This window comes from Gopherus flavomarginatus, chromosome 3, assembly GCF_025201925.1.
Source record: "Gopherus flavomarginatus isolate rGopFla2 chromosome 3, rGopFla2.mat.asm, whole genome shotgun sequence".
In the NCBI taxonomy this organism is placed as follows: Eukaryota; Metazoa; Chordata; order Testudines; family Testudinidae; genus Gopherus; species Gopherus flavomarginatus.
Genome location: NC_066619.1, coordinates 106,752,855 through 106,774,719, shown reverse-complemented (window position 1 = coordinate 106,774,719; position 21,865 = coordinate 106,752,855). Strand labels below are relative to the sequence as shown.

The following is a 21,865-nucleotide window of genomic DNA, read 5'->3' as shown; positions in this document are numbered from 1 at the left end:
ATTTAAGGTTTTCTATTCCATTTCTGGTATGTGTGATGGGAACAAAGCTTTGAATGACTGTCTACAAATAAGTGCTCATGGGTTATAAATGTAAATTGTTTATATCTAGAGGAATTTGCACTGAAATGAGATAACCATCAATATGTATTTTAGTATTGTTTAAAGCTATTAGTAATGCCCTTCAATTTCCTTAGATTTTTAACTCTGTAGTAACTGTATATACATACAGTTGAATGTTTTCTATCTATATGTCAATCATTTTACATTGTTCAGATTGCAAAGAAAGAAGGGAGAGAAACTTCACTGTATTTTATTGACAACTGTATACTGTAATATCCATAAAAAGTGATGTGTCCAAGTTGTTACTATTCTGTTGAAATTTCATGGGTAAAACATTTGCAGTACAGTGTTTCGGTTGTACATATGGGTCAAATCTGCTAGGCTTTCAAGTATTGCCTTTGCATGTGTAAATGGGTTGTGTGCTGTAAGGTTATACAGGTGAAATTCTGCACAGTCTTCTGGACTGTGCATGCTAGTTGAACTTTGGCTGATCATCCTGTTTATACAAAGCCTAAATGGAAGAAAACCCTTCCACCTCCACAGTTGGGATTTGTGGAATAGGTTTGGAAAGTGAGGAGCACACATAAATGAGACTGCATGGCTCCAGGAGGAGGAAGAGGAGGATAGACGTGTCTCAGGCCTAGTATTTTCTCCCCAAAAGAAAGTGAGCTGGAAGGGACATGGGAGTGGTTTTATACCTTGTCATTGAAATGGGATATCTGCCCCCAATAGATGGCCTAAAATAGAGGGGAAGAATTGGGAGGTAAGGGGGGACTTCCCCAGATTGCCATTTGAGGAGAAACCTTTGCCTTAGAAGGCTCCACATTTCTCCTTGGCTCCACTCTATAAAAAAATCTGTCAGGCAGAAGGACATCTTCCTGTGCTGCTCATACTCCTTTAAACCATCCCCATTAGGCGCCCGTGTAAGGCCATCATTGGCATCACTTCCATTTCTGAGCAAGTACCACAAAGGACTAGGGAGTAGCCTTCACAGTTATGCTTAATCAGGAAACTCTCATACTCTCTGTGGCTCAGCAGCTGCACGGACAAATTCTCACTGAATAAAAACCTGTTGTGTATTAGTGTGAAATATGTATTTATCATCAAAATAAGGAAAGAAGTGAAACCTCAGGAGTGGCAAGGCATCATATTAACAGTGGTGAGGCAAATCTCCTAGTCCTTATTTAGGACTCCTATTAAAATCCTTAAACTCCTGTCTCTGTGGATATGGGGAAAGTGATGGATGAGATATATCTTAACTTTAGCAAAGCTTGTGATACGGTTTCCCACAGTATTCTTGCCAGCAAGTTAAAAAAGTACGGATTGGATGAATGCACTATAAGATTAATAGAAAGCTGGCTAGATTGTCGGGCTCAATAGGTAGTGATCAACGGCTCGATGTCTAATTGGCAGGTGGTATCAAGCAGGGACCATGGAGTTGGTCCTGGGTCCAGTTTTTTTCAACATCTTTATTAATTATTTAGATGATGGGATTCATTGCACGCTCAACAAGTTTGCAGATGACACTAAGCTGGGGGGAGAGGTAGATACTCTGGAGGATAGGGATAGGGTCCACAGCGGCCGAGACAAATTGGAGGATTGGGCCAGAAGAAATCTGATGAGGTTCAACAAGGACAAGTGCAGAGTCCTGCACTTAGGATGGAAGAATCCCATACACTGCTACAGACTAGGGACTGAATGGCTAGGCAGCAGTTCTGCAGGAAAGGACCTGGGGATTACAGTGGACAAGAAGCTGGATATAAGTCAGCAGTGTGCCCTCATTGCCAAGAAGGCCAATGGCATATTAGGCTGTATTAGTAGGAGCATTGCTAGCATATCAAGGGAAGTGATTATTCCACTCTATTTGACACTGGTGAGGCCACACCTGGCGTATTGCATCCAGTTTTGGTCCCTCCACTACAGAAATATTTGGACAAATTGGAGAGAGTCCAGCGAAGGGCAACGAGAATGATTAGGGCGCTGGGGCACATGACTTACGAGGAGAGGCTGAGGGAACTGGGGTTATTTAGTCTGCAGAAGAGAAGAATGAGGGGGCATTTGATAGCAGCCTTCAACTACATGAAGGGGGGTTCCAAAGAGGATGGAGCTAGGCTGTTCTCAGTGGTGGCAGATGACAGAACAAGAAGCAATGATCTCAAGTTGCAGTGGGGGAGATCTAGGTTGGATATTAGGAAACACTATTTCACTAGGAGGGTGGTGAAGCACTGGAATGGGTTACCTACAGAGGTGGTGGAATCTCCATCCTTAGAGGTTTTTAAGGCTTTGAGCAGGGGATTGGACAGATGACCTCCTGAGGTTTCTTCCAACCCTAATATTCTGTGATTCTATGATTCTATTCTGTTGATACTAATGGGAATACATTTTTGATTGAATAAATAGAATAGGATTTATACTGCCTAGTAACCAGTAGGTACAGAGCACTCTATAAACAGATAATAAACAAAATCTCGACCTGACTTAGCTCACAAACAGCAGAGGGAACAATACAATAGAAAAAAGGTGAGGATCATCATTGGATGACTTTGCCTAGCCACCACCAGAGGAGAGGCTGTTCCAAGAGTAAAAGGGGTGGTTTGAAAAGAAAGTGAACATCCAGGAGTGGGAGGAGACATAGAAATTGCCATACCAGATCACAGCTGTGGTCCACAATGGCAAACTCAGGTGATTCAGAAAGCCTGTGCTGGGCCTTTATGGAGTAACCTGCCCACAGAGAGTTGTTTCCCAATCCCTGGTTGACTTATATGTACTCTACATTACAGTTCTTTCCCAGGGCTCCTCTGTCGTGGCGCACCTATGTGTTGCCCCTCATGCAAGGCTGTAACCAGCATGCATTTTAGAGTCTGTATAAAGTATAAAGCTTGTATAAAGTATTTATTTGTACAGGCCTTACATCAATTGAATGTACTGTATAATATCTGAACCACCTCAAAAATATTAATGTATTTCGCCTCACAAATTTCATTTGAGCAAATGTTAGGGAATCACTATCTCCATTTCACAGAAAGAGAAATTGTGGCACAGAGAAGTTGCCTCATGACATTCATTGTAGATAGGAAAGGTCTAGTTCCATTTTACAGAAGGAGAAAACTGGGGCACAGAGAAGTTCTTAAGGCCCACATTTTCAGAAGTGGTCTTAAATATGCACGCCCCAGTTTCTGGGTGCCCAGCTTTACAAAGCTAGGGTCTGACTTTCCATTGAAGTAAACTGGAGCTGAGTGTGCACAACACTCTTAGAAATTAGGTCCTAGATGTCTAAAGTTAGGCATGTAGATTCAAGAATTCAGCTTTGAAAATGTACCCCTTAGTGATTTGCCCAAGGTCACCCAGGATGACTGTGGCAGAGCTGGGAATAGAACTCTGAAGTCTTCTGTCCCAATCTTGTGCCTTCACCATAGAACCATAGTGATCCATATAATAAACAAATCCTATACAAATACACAAAAACCTTTGTAATGTCATTAAGGTTTAAATGTTAGTCACCAGAAATAAGGTAATGCAAAGTCTGAGTTACCGTTGAAATATTAACAGGGCCATGTTGCACATCTTGAATGTTTTTATAGTATATATCTTTGTCATAACCTTAGTCCCAGATTTGGACCTTAGCGTCCAAAATATGGGGGTTAGCATGAAAACCTCCAAGCTTAGTTACCAGCTTGGACCTGGTACCTGTTGCCACCACCCAAAAAATTAGAGTGTTTTGGGGCACTCTGGTCCCCCTGAAAAACCTTCCCTGGGACCCCAAGACCCAAATCCCTTGAGTCTCACAACAAAGGGAAATAATCCTTTTTCCCTTCCCCCCTCCAGGTGCTCCTGGAGAGATACACAGACACAAGCTCTGTGAAACTACACAGAGTGACTCCCCCTCTCTGTTCCCAATCCTGGAAACAAATAGTACTTTCCTATTCCCCCAGAGGGAATGCAAAATCAGGCTAGCAAATCCAACACACAGATCTCCCCGATTTCTTCCTCCCACCAATTCCCTGGTGAGTACAGACTCAATTTCCCTGAAGTAAAGAAAAACTCCAACAGGTCTTAAAAGAAAGCTTTATATAAAAAGAAAGAAAAATATATACAAATGGTCTCTCTGTATTAAGATGATACAATACAGGGTCAATTGCTTAAAAGAATATTGAATAAACAGCCTTATTCAAAAAGAATACAAATCAAAGCACTCCAGCACTTATATTCATGCAAATACCAAAGAAAAGAAACCATATAACTTACTATCTGATCTCTTTGTCCTTACACTTAGAAACAGAAGACTAGAAAGTAGAAACTGCTTCTCCAAAGCTCAGAGAAAGCAGGCAGACAGACACAGACTCAGACACAAACTTCCCTCCACCCAGAGTTGAAAAAATCCGGTTTCCTGATTGGTCCTCTGGTCAGGTGCTTCAGATGAAAGAGACATTAACCCTTAGCTATCTGTTTATGACAATCTTTTATGACAAAAAGAATAAACTATTAAAATAGATATTTAAATAGTGGACTAGAAAACATTGCATGATTTGCAACATAGTTAAGATAACACTGCTTTTGGAATCTTAACTTTTGCATTTCATGACTCTGGTGATTTTTCTGGCTGTGTTGTTTTAGAAAGCAGAGGCTTATTTATGCACTCATTTCTTGCATAGTTACTTCCCTACGTTTGTGCACATGGTTACCTTGACTATGCATATAAATCAAGGACTCCACATGCAAGTGATTCTCTAAACAGCTCTGGGGTCATTTGTGTAAGTAATCATGGTAATTACATCCATAGTTGTAGGCACTGAGGCCATCATCAGGTACCGTTGCAATGGTCCAAGATCAACTCATGTCAATTGTAATGTTGAGTGTTTAGCAGATTGAAACCCCCCAGCCCTTTGCATGGGGAAAATCCATAGTATCTACTCCCCTACATGGGAATAATCTTTTCTGAATAGGGGGAGATGGGAAGTTTTATTATTATCCAATCAGTGTTTGTCAGCCTCGGTCATGGATTTACTTCTCAGTGTGGACACTTTACCATACATGCCAGTTTTCAAAGTTACACCATTTCCAAATAATCTCTGTGTAAATATGTGTTGCCATTTTTAAAAATAGGAAATGTAATATTTTCATCCTTGTAGACCTCAAAAATAGCAAAAGATACATTGCTCAAACTTAAAAAAAAAAAAGTCATCTTCTGTAGAGACTAAGAATGGAAAATTTCACCCCAAAAATGAATGTTTCAGAAAGTTAGGAAAATATGGAAACAAGGTTTATAATGGAAATTAGTTTGTAATGATAACTGCAGGGGATGTTGTTGTAATACATAGTTATAAGATTTATATAACTACATGCAGCTTATAGCTAATGTGACAATTCCTACTGCTTAAAAAGGATTGGAGATTTAAACTATTGCATTATATATAGCTGGCCCAGTAGCAATTGCACTGATGTGTTGTAGAGCCATTTTCAGGAATTAATCAGGGATTCCCACTCCAGTCGGCTGGTAGAAGCTAAGTATGTCCCACAGGAATAAATCTGACAGTAACGTCTAAGCTGGGAAAATGACTTGAGCAGGAAAATATCCCCTAGATTTGAGACAAAGGAAAACAAAAAGAAAGAGCAAGTACTAGCATCGCTAATACTAATAAAAGGTGTTGTCATCAAACATCGAATACTACATTAAAGCCATATCCTACATTCACTTCAGCAGGTTTGTCTATAGTGCTGTCTCTTTCAAAATATTTAAATTTGTCAAACACGCAATGGGAAATGCTTGATTAGTTTGGAACCTCAGACCAGAGTAAATCTGAACCTTCAGTACAGTCTGTATTGGACTTTTACTGAATTAGAGAACAGTGTTGCTACTCAGTTCAACACACTTTGGTTCAACACAAACCAAACCCTGTTAGAAATTGGTTAGCTGTTTAAATCAGTTGGACAGTGGCTTCCTGTCTCAGTTCGGATAAGTCAGCGCTGCATCTGTGAAATGCATCTGCCTCAGCCTGGATCCACAGATTTTATTTAGTGGGACTCTTGCTAGCATGCTAAAAATAGCCATGTAGTTGTGGCTCAGCTGGGGTTCAAGCTCTCAAGCCTGAAGGGATAGGGAGGCCTGAGAGCCTGAGCTGCAACATTAAAGCAGTGCCTACACAGCTACTTTTAATTTGGCCAGTAGAGAATAGGGCCCAGTTCCCTTAGATTATTTTGAAAATCCCATGCTCTGACTTCCCCCACAGCCAGCTGGCTGGTGTAGAAATATTATGGAAATACATTGTCTCAAGCCATTATATTGAAAATACCACAGGAGCTGGAATTCTTTTGCTTTTTTTGACATTGGACAGATTGGAATATCTGTTCTGCTTTCACTGTACGCACCGCACCTTGTCTACACTTATGGCAGGGTGTAGGGTACAGGCACTACATAGGTAGCTACATGCTGCAGTGAAAGCAGGCTGAGTCCACCCTTGTCACTGTGGTGTGCAGCTACAAATGGCAGTGAAAGACTCTGACAGTGGGGAAAAGCTCTTGCAGTGGGGAAATTCCGGACCTGTTCTCCACTGCTTCCCCCTGCTAGAGCCTTTCCCTGCGGTGAGATGAGGCTCCAACAGCAGGGAGGCAGCGAGCAACTACGCTGCTAAAAATAGAGATGTAAACATGGGAAGAACTGCTTGGGCAAGTAGAGAGCCATGTAGGGTATATACACTAGGGTTCAGGTGTGTAGGGCGCTCTGCTCCACTCTACTCACCTAAGCTGTCCCTCACTGTCCACTGCTGTTTATACCTGTGCTAACTGGGTGTGTAGTGCCTGAACTCTACATCCCACCGTAAGTTTAGATGTACCTTCAGAATCTGTGTTGGGAGAATGCAAGTTTATAATAAGGATAGTTTAACTAGTTATAGCAAAATACTAAATTGTGAAAGTAACAGGAAGATAATGAATAGATCTTGGGATCAGAGAAATCTTGTTAAGATTTGTTTCAAATACATTAACAATGTTTTGATTACACTGAAGGCTGAAGAGTACTTTACCCAAAATGCCAATAAACAGGCTTCATAATATTGCAATCAATTTTATATGAGACTAAGGTATTCAGTGCCTGTTAGCACTGAATATGGAAAGAATTTTCAGGAATTTTTCAGCAGCTGGAGAAAGATTAGTTTATTAAAAATAATCCTGGATATGATGATCAAAAGAAAACCCTTATTCTCCAATCTTAAATGCATCCAGGATATTATTTGTTGACAATTGCAGTCCTAATGGTTGGCTCATGGTGCCACTTGGGTACACTAGGTGGATCTTCTGACAGTGAGCTACCATTGTTCTCTCAACTCTCCCCAGTTGGCAATTTTTAAATACCACTCATCTTTCTCTGCATCTGACAAAGTCACACTTGAAAAAAATCAGTTGTGTTGTCAGCCTGGTGACATAGCGGTAGTGCTCTGGGATGCTATGCCATTGAATCAGAGATATTTAAAGATGGAAAAGAGCTATTAGGTCATTGAGGCCATCTCCTGGTCACTGTAGGGTGTTTCCTACTGTACATTTTCTTGTGTTTTGTCTTGTTTTATATATTCTAAGTGATGGAGCTGACACCATGTCCACGTTCTTGGGGAGAGTATTTCAGAAATTAATATTGTATATCTAGCTGTCAGGAAGCTTTCCCTGATAATCACCCCAAATTTTCCTTTTCTCAATTTTATTTCAAGATTCCTAACTAGTAATCCCCTTTAGACCACCCTAAATAGTGCCTCTTCTTTTTGCCTCTTGTATTGAACTATCTTCACATTTTTGAAATCATATCCCACTTAGTTATCTCTTAGCCATGGCCTGCTCTTCTCTGAATTCCCTTGAATTTGTCAACATCTTTCTGGTAGATATGAATTGAATTTTAGGATAAGCACAGTAAAAGCATGCGTGGTTTGGTTTGAATTATTTAATGCTATCTTGTCAAGTTCAGGCATCCTACTCTCTAGCTTAAAACTAGTTCTAAATGTTCTCAAAAGCAGAAAAGGGAGGCTAGAGCTGAATCCTCACTGATGCCCTATGCTTTAAGGCTTGGATTTGGAAACTAGTCTCTTATATAACCTTCCTTTGGGATCTGATCCTCCTTCCACTTCAATGGGAACAGGGTCAGGCTGCTTATGTACATTCTGAGCTAATAGCTTTAAAGTAGATATAATCAAAAAAGTGACTACCTGCTCAAACCAGCTTAGCATAGACTCTAATGGCTTGGCTAGGTCCAGATGATCAGCCAGCTGTGTATAAATCACAAATCCCAGTTTAAACCTTGAGTATAAAAATGTGCAGGATGGACATCAGATACAGCCACCAGATTGGAGAGAGGGTGGTTTCTACTCCTCACTTACATGTACTTTAAGTATGTGTCCACTAATTAGCAGACTGATAATCACTGCTTCTGGTGACTGGGGATTGGAGAAATGAGCAAAGGAAGGAAGGAATTAATAAACACATTTTGAGTGATGTCATTGTGGTCACATGGTGGGAAGCATAGTGCCCACTTCTGGAGAAAAAGACAACTTTCTGCTACTTGATGTGACAATCTGCAGATCAGTTTAACTGGTACCATTGCTTGAAAACAGTGGGGCAAATCCAGTCCTGGCATAACTCCATTGAGATCAGTGAAGTTACTCTAAAGATGATTTTGTCCCATTGAATCTGAAAAGGATTGAGAATTAAATCACTGGTATCTGTATCAAGTCTCTTTGCTGGCTCTGTGAATATGCTTTGTGTTAAGGGAAGTGATATCAGGTAATTAATTTTAGATACAACCAACAAAAATATGAAACGGAATGACCAGATTAGGCTAAATTTCGTTTATTTTCCATATTGCATCTACTTCTTCATTTTTGTTTCAGACTTTACTATTTGAACAGTGACCAAAAATGACAAGGAATTCCTGTCCCCAGGAGCTTACAACCTAAAGCTTATCTTCCATAGCATTTGCACTTTCACAAAACTACAGTAGTGTATTTATCTCTCTCATATATTCTAGGCCTTAACCAAAGAGTTACAACGTAATGTACAGGAGCTGAGAATGCGAATCAGACATGCTAAAAAAATACAAGAAGAGAAAGAATGTAACAGGTATCTTTCCAAAGAGTCTGTCCACCGAGCCCAGTCGTTGGCAGCATCTATCCTTAATATTTCAAAGACTGACCTAGCGGAGATGCTAGATACAGAAGATGATGAGGTAAGCTATGTTAAGGACTATTTTAGGATAAAGGTCATATCCTTAGCTGGTGTTAATTGGTGCAGTTCCATGTAAATCAGTGGCGCTACTACAGTTTTCATCAACTGAGGATGTGGCCCAACATTTTTTTTTATTTATTATTATAACTAATACAACAGTAGCACCCAAGAACTCCCAATTGTGGATCAAGGCCTCACTGTATTCGACACTGTGCAGAGAGAGAACACAAATGCAGTGCCTTCCTCAGAGAGCTCACAAACTAAGATTTAGACAAAATGTAACAGGTGAATAAAGGAACAAATAGAAGGGGCAGAATTATTATAGTGGAGACTGTTTTAAATGCATACATTAAAAATAAATTTACTGATTTGAACATGGGGATGCGGAGATTTTAATAATTTCAAAATCCTTAGTAATTTCCTTTTTTCATGAGGAAATTTGATAATGTCACACACAACATTCATTTTGAAGGTGGACTTCAGTACTAATGAAGCAATCTGGAATGTATGTCATACCAAAATCAGTTTACTTGTGCATGTTTTCTCTAATTTTGGTAACTATTAAAGTGATTCTATTAAGTGGGTGTTTTATAATAGGGAGCCTGTTGTTTTTCTTTCTTGAGCCTATTCTACAGTTATATGGCAGAATATTTGATTTGACATCATCAGAACACTCTGTGATAAATATTATGTTTTCTTAGTTGCTCAAGCTGAAATAAAGCTAGCTAGTGAGTAAAAAAGATGTAGACTTACTGTGTGTACATACCAATATAGAAAGTGTGTATGTGCTGTTACTTGGAAAATGTTGACTAGTAGTGATGATACTTTCACATTGTGACTAGTTTGACTAGTTCTGTTAGCACTCCACATTGTAGAAGCCACAAAGGGTGTATTCCACACTTTTAAAGGAAATGCACTCTGTGTGTGTGTGTGTGTGTGAGGGAGAGAGAGAGAGAGAGACTGCATACACACAAATACATTATAGGTCTGATTTCTAGCTCTCTTAACACCAGTTCTACACCTCTAGGTTTATTGATTTCAGTGGAGTTACTCCTTATTTACTTCAGTGTAACTGAGATCAGAATAGGGTCCTATATTTTTGATATAATGTGTCTTCTAAGTGTTTGTGTCTAATCCAGACACAAAGGAAATGTAAATGTACAGCTGATATACTTGCACTGTATGTATACATCACATGCATATTTTATTTTATTAATCTATGTGTAGATCCCAAACTTCCCAAGTGACTTCCTCAATTGCACTTACAAAATTTGCATATATATTCATTAACTCACAAATGTATTTCCAAGAAGAGCTGGGCATGCAGTTAACCTATATTTGCACGTGCAACTGGATATGTAAATGCAATGGAAGCCCTCAAAGATTTTGCAGATCCAATTTAGACAGCCAGTTTTCAAAGTATTGTCCCCATTTACACATACAGTTACTCAGTTGGTCTGCAAAAATGCAGTTATGGTTGTCTGTAACTATCCAGTATCTTCTGTGAGTATAATAGTAGCAAAATGCTATATAATTCGTATTTATTCTACTTTTAGGAAACAGAAAGAGCTAAAATGGAAGTTGAAAAGGATAAAGAATGGCTGTGTTACATACAGAAACTTCTTGAAGGACAGGTACTACGTTTTATTTATCCACTTAATGAATTAAAACTTCCTAATCTAACTAATTATATATCTTTAATATTAGTCATTCATGCAGTGCAACGTTCTTATTTTCTGATGTTTCTTTTCTACTTCTCTTTAACTGGGAGGCATTACATGAGACAGAGAAGAAGTTAACACCATATTTGTACTAGCTACCTTAACGGATGAAAAGAAACTGGGGAAAACCAGCACAGATCTTCACAAACATATTAATTAAATTATTGAGTCAGTCTGTATGCTTGGTAGAGTGAAAAGGATCCATTCTTTCATACCTCTTAGGAAAAAGAGATTTTTTATTATGTGCCTTTAAAGTCAGTAGTTGATATGGACACCTGAGGAGTTCGTGGATTTCAGTGACCTTTTACTATGGACCTGTTTCCAGTCAATTCATGTTTTCCTCACAGCCAGACAGCTGTTTATTACCGTGTCTTCCCGCATTCTCTACAATATTTTCTACTGAGACCTCGAGCAGCTTGTTAGTGGGAAGTAAATATTGATTTGGCATCCTGTCAATGCAGAAAGAATGAAAAAATTTCCACCAGAGGCCCCTCAAACATTTTCCTATCGACATTTTCTGTGCAGAGTGGAAGACTGCATAGAGGATGACAAGGCTGAGACTAGTTGAAATCCCTGAGGGGTCCTCTGAGACCGCCGCTGTGACCTGTGTGATACTTTTTCTTCTCTTTCAAGTCTTTTTTTTTAATACAGACATAGTCTGCTGGGATGCTCTCCTCTTGTAAGTGATCAAGGGCAGTTTATTGGCAGGTGAGAGCCCTGCTTTTCTAGTTGTAGTCAGTTGTTGTTTGGAAATCACTGACAACATCCACTGGATCTTGAAACTTTTTTATTATATTTTAATTACCTTCTGAATAGTGATTACATGCATCTAATATCTGAAATCAAATATTTGGTTTATAAATGTAAATGTATATGCAGTAGTGCGAGTGCATAAACTGTATACTTCATTTCTAATAAGAAAGCAGATAGTTAAAAATATTTTGAAAGCCATTTCAGAGGCTAGTCATTTCTAAACAGCAAATAATAAAGAAAATAAAAAATGTCAGTGTCAAGATTAAATCCCATAATCGGCTATTAAAATGATGATTGTTTTTCTTCATTCATTATCAGAAGATGCTCCCACTAAGGCTGCTTAATTGCTGCTGCCAATGAAATTGAAATATCCATTGAATTGCATTGGCCTGGCCACAAGCAGTACAGCTTCATTTAAATATTTTTAGTGCTATATGCAAAACTGAAACAAAACAGAAAAACAAATGTAGTCCCTACATTTCCTTCAAATTTGAGAAATTTTAAACATAAACTTTAGTAAGTCATAGGAATAAATGATGTGCTTGGTTCATACTGGGGACTATATTCTTTCTTAATTCAGATGTGATTTTTTCCTTTGCGCCTGGCAGATCATAAAAGTAAACTAAATAAAAGGTGTAGGGCCATATCATCCTTTCCACCACCACAGGCAGAGGGTAGGGCATTGAGAATGAGGAGAGTGGTGTTTTTGTGACCAAGTACCTCTTTCTGTTTAGGCTCCAAGGGGACTGGGAACTTAAGCTAGGGGAGGAGGAGGGGCTGCTTGATTTCAGCAGGATCACTTTCCTCGTCTCTAACTCGTGAGAATTTAGTGAGTGAGTTAATGGTGATTCGATCATCATTAACTTACTTGCTTTCCATCTCTGTGCTGTGAGGCATCCCTGCTCCATTTTCCTGGCAGGGATTGTAGGGGCATGGTAGACACAGGGCAGCCCAACTGCCATAGAAAAAGTTTTGGCAAGAGCCTGGGGGATACCAGGAGATTGGCTGGTTTGGGTGTTAAGATCTGCTTCCTCTTCTATGTGAGGGATTAAATCATGCCTCTTACAGATGGACATGAAGAAAACTATGAATGGAAATCCTGGACTTTCCTGACCTTACCTGGGAGTAGCCCATGGAGAAGAATATGCCCTTTACAATTTTCAAGTCAGGTCTTTTGCATTGGTGGATACTGTTTTTACTTTTAATACATGTTTCTAAAAATTCTGATCTGAAATGCTCAATGTAACAGTGGAAAAAATGGGAACTTTTTGTCAGGACTCTAATCAGAATAAAATGTAGACTTTGCACAGTGAGATACATTTATATTCTATGTACACATACACATCTGTGATATGGCATCTCAGGCTTACTTTCTACACTTATTGTGAGAAAATGTCCTGCAGAAAATTGCGTCAGATCACTGCAGTTTGATATAGTGTCTTTTTGTGCCATTGAGCCAGGACTCTGGAACATAATTGCCCAGCAGTATTGATTTAATTGCCTAGGTTTATTTGTGGACTCCTAATTATTGACTGGAGGTAAATTTAATGGAGAAACCTTTATGAACACTGGGAAACTGCTGCTGTTGCTGTTATATATAATGAACTGCATCATATCCCTCTAGATCATTTTTCAAGCTAATTTTATTCCACTGTGACAGTACGATAACATTTAAAATGTCATAGACATTTTATTTTTATTACTGACATATGCTGTTTTACTGCTGCATTAGAAATTTTGGGGGAGACTGGGAGAAGCACTAGTTGCTTTTAATGTCATTTTATAGATTCCCCTAGAGTGTAATCATAAACGACTATAGCACACCTCTGTTTTACACTTCATCTACACTCCTATTTTCTGTACGGTTATGACCTGAAAAGGTCTGTATTTATGCTGGCTTTAGAAAAGTATTACTGTTGCTATGATTAATAAGTACATAATAGCAGTGCCCAGAGGCCTCAGTCAGAATCGAGGCCTCACTGTACTAGCTATTGTACGAACACATGCGAAGAACTGCCCAGACAATCTAAATAGAGAAATTTCCTTTTCATAATATTATTCAAATAAAAATTGTATTATCTAAGGAAATAACTGAGTTAAGAATTCTGCTGTGATATTTATAAACACACATTATGTAAAGCTACATTTTGACTGGCTAATGAGGTCTTTTTGATGATCTTTGTATTCATGCATCAGCTCCCAGTGCCTGGAACCTCATCACTGAAAAATTTAAAACAAACATCCTAAAAGCCCCACCCCTTGTATGTAAAATAGAATTGGGTGAAAGTTAATGGGTTCCTGTGACACAAGTGGGTGCTGTATATGAAGAGGCATCATAGGAAGTACATACCCCTGCCTGGAGACTTCTGAGAGGCTATCCATAGCTAATGGAGCATGAGCAAGGCAGAGCTGGGGAATCCACCAGGGCACACAACCTCCATTCCGTCTCTAATGGGAAGTAGGGCACATAACGACCACTGCAGGCCATTATAGCCATTAGATGTGTCTGCAGCTCCAGTGGGGCATGGAAGGAAGATTCTTTCCTCACTTCTCTACTCATGTTCCTAGTGCCTATGCTAGCTATTTGAGCCAGGCACAGGGTACTAGATTGGTGTCTCATATCCATATAAAAAAACAGTTTTTGAAAACCTCATTTATCCAGATTAATATCTGGCCTTCATTTCAGTTAGCTAAAAGTTTTCCTGTACCACACACAGACCTCATTCATCCTGATGGACACTAGTAATATTACCTCTGAACAATCAATTAATAATTTTCTATACAAAGCACATTGGCCTCATTCCAAATCGGTCCTTCAGATAGGGTTGCCAACTTTCTACTTGCACAAAATTGAACACCCTTGCCCTGTCCCCTTCCCTGCCCCTCCTCTAAGGCCACACCCCTGTCCCCTCCTTCTCTGGGGCCCCACCCCTGCTCACTCCATCCCCCCCCATCACTCACCTTCCCCACCCTCACTCGCTCTTTAGCTGGCTCAGAGGGTTGGGGTGTGGGAGAAAGTGAGGGCTCCGGCTGGGAGTGCAGGCTCAAGGGTGGGGCCAGAAATGAGGAGTTCAGGGTGCAGGAGGGGGCTCTGGGTTGGGGCAGGAGGTTGGGGTGCAGGGGAGGGGTGAGGGCTCTGGCTGGGGGTGCAGACTCTGTGGTAGGGCTGGGGATGAGGGGCTTGGGGTGCAGGAGGATGCTCTGGGCTGGGACCGAAGGGTTCAGAGGGCAGGAGGTGGATCAGGGAGTTGGGACGTGGGGGTGTGTGCTGGCTCTGGATTGGGGCTGGGAATGAGAGCGTTGGGACACAGGAGGGGGTCAGGGGTGCAGCCTCTGGGCAGCGCTTACCTCAAGCAGCTCCAGGAAGCAGCGGCATGTCTGCCCTCCGGCTCCTAAGCGGAACCTAAGTCAAGCGGCTCTGCGCCCTGACCTGTCTGCAGGTGCCACTCCCACAACTCCCATTGGCTGTGGTTCCTGGCCAATGGGAGCTTCAGAGCTGGCGGTTGGGGTTGGGGTAGCATGCGTAGCCCCCTGGATGCCCCTATGCATAGAAGCTGGAGGGGAGACATGCTGCTGCTTCCGGGAGCTGCGCGGAGCCAAAGTAGGCAGGGAACCTGCCTTAGCCCCACTGCACTGCCAACCACACTTTTAATGGCCTGGTCAGCCATGCCGACCGGAGCTACCAACTTTTCAACTGCGCATTCAGGTCCCTTTTCAACTGCGCATTTAGGTCAAGAACCGGACACCTGGCAACCCTACCTTCAAACCTCCAAGAGAGATTTTTAACAAGGTACAAGTAGTCTGCCAAAATCTTTCAAGCCTTGGAGCTTGTTACAAGGTTGGCTTAACTGGTCCTTTGTCAGGTACACTGTTGTTCCTCAGTTCCCCTTCCTCCTTGTGTCTCTCTGGGGTAATCATGCCCAGTGCAACAAGAACTCCATAATAAAATGTACCCTCCTTGGGGCTTCTTTATTATTATACAAATTGTATTCCAGGGGTTGTAAGAAACAGGAAAACTCCCCATCCATACCCTGTCCCCAGCTTTCTACAATTCTCTCACTAGGGTCTATGGATAATCCTTCCCATTTGTATCAGGTCTTGCAACTGTCCTTCCACCCTTCAGCTGCAAGGGTTCTCCACAATCCTCCCAGCAGAGCTTGACTCTCTCACTGGCTTCTGACCACAGATCCACTCAGTCCTCATCTGGGAATGTAGCCTAACAGCCATAGCTGTCCCCCTTCAGATTTCTCACTGGGATCAACTCCCTGCCTTCCCAGGCTGTCTTCCTAGCAACAGAGCCTGTCTTTTATTTCCTCTCTCTTTCACAGCAGGCCTTGCTGCAAGCATAGTCACATGCTCAATCCTATGAAACCCCTCGATCCCATGCTACTACTGTCACCATCCACTTTCCTTTTGTAACCCAGAAACTACAGCTTCAAGAATCCTGTCCTTAAAAAAGCTAAGTCTCCCTAACAGACATGATAGTCTTCATCTAGAACCAGTATTTTGTGTTATATAGCTTTTAACATCCGTGCTGGGCCATCAAGACTCATAGACTCAAGCCTATGATCCATGTTTGCGTTGTCCTTGCAGTAATACGACAGGAACTCTGTTCTCTAGGTTGGTAGTTTGGAATACTATAAATGCATGATTTTATGGGATGAGCAGTAATAATCATGCATTGCATTGTATGAAATGGGCTGAATAAAGGGAACAGTTGGATTCATTAGCAAACATTCCAACGTGTGCCAATAGTGGACAACAAATGCACAGATGGGAATTTGTTAGTCACATGAGTCTTCACAAATCAGTATAGCCAAGGAACAATAATAGAGTGATGAATTTTCAGATTACTACCCTACTGAGTTTTTACAACTAATTCATTTAAGTTGAAATGAACAAACGCTCCAGTTTTGCCTCTGCTGAAATTAGCAGCTTCAGATGCAATTTCAGCCTGTTCTGCTCAAGTTTCATTTCCATTGAATTTACAATTTACCTACTTCAAGATGAAGCTGCTCTGAAATGAAAAAAAAATCTATTTACATAAAAAAAAAAGGTTTTATTGCAATACTCACCGCAATGGGCAGATTAAATGTATTTGTAATCACTGTTGTGTGCACTCCAAAAATATTAGCAAAGAATTAAACAACTTAATTTTTGTATTAATTTGTAAATCACTGTCAAGCAGAATAATACAGTCTGTGGGGTGGATGCTTTTGGTAATTGACACACCGTGAACTGGGATGTCATTCCTCATTAGAATAACACCACTACCAATTTGCATTTATACCTTTTTCCATCTAAGGATCTTAAAGAACTTTCAAAACACACATTGCTAAAGCTTCCTAACACCCCATGAGGCAGATAAATATTATTTTCCCCATTATTACAGATGGGGAATCTGAAAGACAGGTATTACCTTGCCCAAGGTTGTAGTGACTCTGTCAAGGCTGAGAAGAGAACCTAGCACTCCTGACTCTTAGGCTTGTGCTTTAACTATTAGACTACGCTTCCTCCCAGTGGACTGTGGCCCCAAGATGACTAGCTAGCTTGTTAACATCTGCACAAAATGTTCCCACTTCATCTTTATACATTTTCCTATTACAACAGTGAAAAGTTGAAAACTTAGGCAATATGGTAACTCTTAAAACATGTAAAGCTAGGTTGCTGTTGCTCTCTCAGATTGTCTGAATTTATATAAATCTATTAAATTTTACTTCCCTTCAATGCTATTATAAATTATAGTTGATGGTGTCTAGTATTATTATTACCACCTACCTTTCAGAAAACTGGTTGTGGCTCAGATTATTGGGAGCCACTTGAATGAAACCACATTCAGTACTAAAATACATAACTGACAGCTGTACTGAACATGTCTGCGCAGCTTAGGTATGGACATGGGCTAACTAAATTCACACAGCCCTGTCCCAGGCTTTGGGCAGATTTAAAATCTGGGATGGATTCTTTAGATTGGATTTTTGTCAACTGTTCTGAAATCCTGAACAGGAATACAAAGTCATCTATAAAAGTAAATCTGACAGGCTTCTACTGAAGATGAAGACTGCAGTGATCCAGTGCAGGGTGTATGTCTATAAAGAGAATCAGATAAAAACACAAATACTTCTCCCAAACTGACAAATGTGAGAAAATGCCACAATATTCAACCTTCTGCTGCTCTTGATTTAAGTGAATAATTCAGTTAGAAAGACTTCTTTAAAGATCATTTTGTTATGACATACAGCTGCAAAAATAGTGAACAGCAAGTACATTATAGAATGATATGAACCTGAAAAAGCAGTGAGATAATACATTCATTTAAAGCAGTTCATTAGGAAAAAAATATAAAATGAATAAAAAATGAATGTGGTCAAGCTAGGGAAAGAAGAACTTATGCAAGACTTTGAAGTATATGTAAACATTGAATGGCAGTTACTGAGTGGGCACCATGTTATGGTCAGTAATTGTCCAGCACAGTAGAATGTAACTGTAACAGGATGGCCTGCCTCTTCAAGTGCCTGGCGTCTGGGGCCAGCCAGCCCTGTTTGATTATCAGACCCTGCTGGGAAGGGGTCAAGTGATCCCTATAATGGGCTGAGAGAGAGCTCAGTTGGGATGGAGTTGCAGGACAGTGATGGGTTCCTGAAGCAGGGGGATTGAAGGAAGGGTTGTCTTCTGTTCAGCTTTGGGAGGACCGAGTGGGAAAGCCTAAGGGAGCTGTAGCCCCTGGTGGAGGAACTGCTTTGTTTAGATGTTTTGCGTAAGTTTTATGTTTAAAAAATAAAATGGTACCCTGGAAGAAGGGCCTGAAGTACTCTGGGCATAACAGTGAGACCTTCCTGGGCTGGGGAGACAGGCCCGCAGATTACAGTGCAGTCAGCAAAGAGTTTGAGCTGAGATTATGCTGTTGTAATACCAGTACATGCTGTGATCAATAGTTTGATCCTCACGCAACAGTGTAGTAGTTCCTGAAGCTCTCAAGAGAGTGCTAGTAGGTGTGTTTGACTAGCTCAGCAATCCCACATCACAGACCTAGGAACTGAGGTCATGGCCTAGCGCTAGCCCTGTTCTTACTCAAGAGGAGGAATACACAGCTCACCATGGCAGCTTGCCATGTACATGCAGTGACTGTTGAGCAGGACATAGTACTTGGGCCGCACCACTCCACCCTTCATGCACAGCCCCCATGGGTAAGGTCAAGATTTTACCCTCTAGCGTTTTATACAGATAATTTCTTGTAACATTTTAATTCTAAAAAATCTAAATAAAAGTAGCCCTACCATTGTTCAGCTTGTTCAATGCCCTTCCACACTAGCTTTTAGCCTCTTTTGTAGTTAGTGCCTTTGCAGTAGGAAATGTGCAGTAACTATATCTGGCATAAATAATATCAACCCAGATTAGTCTTTAAAGACTAGCAGACATGATGGGAAGAGAGGAGGATATAGAAATGAAAAAGGAAATTCAGAACAGAGGTAATGTAGTGACAAACAATAGACATGGAGTGTGGAATTCTAAAAACACTGGGATGGTTATCTTGAGTCCTAAACACAAGGGAGAACTGATTTCTCTACTCAACAACTAAAACGTAAACTCCTTTTACATGTATATCCATTGATGTGATTATTTGGTTTGATTCACCCCAATAGCATAGTTGGGGGCAAATTATCTTTCCTTCTTTTGGTACTGGCTGCAAATGTGGCTCTTCCATTGGGATTCACCTCCCTGTGAAAGGACACCACTGCTTTAACCCAAGGCTTCTTCCAGGAGGGGCAGCTTTAAGTTGTTCCTGGAGCAGCCTCTGCTAGCAGAGGCTTTCCAGAAGGTGTACTGAGCCTGTTCAATGTCTGAGCCTGCCACCCCACCAGTACTGCTCACTTTTGGGGGCAATAGGTAACTTAGTGGAGTTGGTGTTACCTTGTGCCACCTCCAGATGGACTTTCCACCCCCCTACTTGGATTACGCTGGCAGCAGAATCTATCCAGGGCTGAATCTACATCATTTGTACAGTATGATATACACTGAAAACGTCCAAACTATATGCAACAAAATCCAGTATATGTTATGTCTTAAAGACATAATAGAGGACAATACACCAGTTGTTTTCCTTTAAAAAGCTGGATTTGAATGTAGATACAAGAGCCAATCTTTCTGTAAAATATGTAAACTCAGCTTTTTGTAAAATTCCCATTATGTTTAGAGTAACAGACTTCTCTGCAACATGCTGATCAATGGAGATCTTTTTTCTGCATTTATTCACAAAAGTTTCACTATACAACTCTTGAGACATTTATCAGCAGCAAAGGGAACTGTATTGATAGTTCTGTCTCACTCTCTTGAGCGTAATGAACATACAGTACTACTTCTATTTATATGTGCCCTAGAGATGACTGTAACCTCATATTGATCAGCTGATTGAAGATAAATGACAGAGCTGCTAGTAGTGTAGATTACATCATTAACATGGTCAGTAAACCATGAATTGTTCAATAAGGCGTTTATCCTTTTTCATTTTACTCTGCTCTTTTATCATTTTTATGATAAAGAACAAAGTTACACACACTAACCAGGCTGATCAGTTTTGAAAGATCAGATGTGTGCAAGTGGGTGCTAGTTGTCAGAAATAAGTGAAATGTAATGGTTTAAGGATATTTAGCGTATGAAGGAAATATAGAGTTCAGTAATCATTTTTCTTATTTTTTTTTTTAGTTTCCTTTCGCTTCATATTTAATGGATGCAGTACTGGAAAAACTAAATGAGAAGAAGAAACTAGTAGAAGAGTATAATTCTCTTATGAAGCAAACCATATGATACTGCTGCAAACTATGTTTGGAAAGGGTTTTATACAGAATGACTGGGAAATGTTTTGTGCTCCTGACATCTTTCCCCTTCATATAGAAAACTGTCACTAGTCGAATTCAATATAGAAGGAAGAAGATTCTGTGAACTAATTAATTGTTGAACAACTGGAATTAATTACATTCTCATTTAAAGAGGAAACATGTAGATTTGATTGCTGAACACTAAAATTGCCACAAATCAATGCAAACTTAAAAATGATTTTCCTTCAAGTACATTAGTAAAGAAAGCCAGTGCAAGCCTTGAGGAGATAAGATGTCACTGATGTGAACAGTAAACCATAGGAACTGTACAAATCAGTGAGCGCACTGTGTATGCATATAATGGCCCAGACACTGGGGGAGGGAGAGGGGTGTATTGTTCAAAACACTTTAGCTGAGATGGAGTTATGTGTCCAAATCCATTGAATTAGACATCTTGCTCCCTCTGAGTCCTTTGCAAATCCCAGCCTTTATTATGTCTCTGCACAAAATGGCATGCATTTCTTGAGTGGGTTTGTTTTATATCAAGAACATGAAATAATAAAATGGAAAAGTATTCAGTAGCCTCAGAGACCATTAGGCAAGCTGTATTTTTGTTTTCTAACTAGGAGTGTGCTGAGAGTCCAATGTATTTAACTGTATTTAAGAAATATTTCACCAAAATAAAAATGATTTCCAGTGTTTTTTTAATGGGAAACCTCTGAAATGTTGTGTGTGCAGAATTTTGCTCATATACTGTAAACACACACACACACACACACCTCTCTTCCTGCTGCTGTATCCCACGTGTTGCATGGCAAGCCAGGAGAGCAGCTCTGTAGATGAGCTATGTTCACTGAGTTGGTTTTAGCCTAGTTCTTTGGGGACAGATGTTCATATTGCAAAACCCCCAAACCACAAGTCTCTAATTAACACCCTTCCTGTCAGACTCAAGGATTGAATGGACATGGAGACTGTACTACCCTCTTGTCTCTAGAGGAGGACTAGTTGAGGCACCTTGTTTAGGCAGTGCAGAGAATCTGACTTCTGGGTACTTTTTACAAGAAATACATTCATTACCAGAATGGTTTATATTAATTATCTAAAGGTCAGTGCATGGATAGCTACTACTTGGTTAGGTGACTTCTGAGGATAGATTCATGGACTTCGTGAGCTAGTTTTCAAAACTAGGACACTGCCCTGTACCCACAAAAATGATAAATGCATGGGTGTGCCAACATTACTGAACCCTGAGTCTCCTCAATACAAGACATTTGAACTTTCTGTAAATACCAGAGGCAGTTCAGATTTTTGCAT

General features: G+C 40.3%; 1 protein-coding gene across 6 annotated transcripts in view; it reads left to right on the top strand.

Annotated features, from left to right (window-relative positions):
* The window catches only part of CNTLN (centlein), a 256,631-nt gene extending 235,356 nt beyond the window's left edge, over positions 1 to 21,275 (top strand). For 5 of the 6 annotated variants that reach the window (XM_050944136.1, XM_050944137.1, XM_050944139.1 and 2 more), the window contains 3 exons: positions 9,065 to 9,262; positions 10,818 to 10,895; positions 20,439 to 21,275. In XM_050944136.1, coding sequence (XP_050800093.1) covers positions 9,065 to 9,262; positions 10,818 to 10,895; positions 20,439 to 20,540 — 378 coding nt within the window. In that variant the 3' untranslated portion in view covers positions 20,541 to 21,275. Of the gene's footprint in view, positions 1 to 9,064; positions 9,263 to 10,817; positions 10,896 to 11,032; positions 11,934 to 20,438 lie in introns of those variants that run through there. The other variant, XM_050944138.1, reaches the window with a different exon arrangement.
* The last annotated feature ends 590 nt before the right edge of the window (positions 21,276 to 21,865 follow it).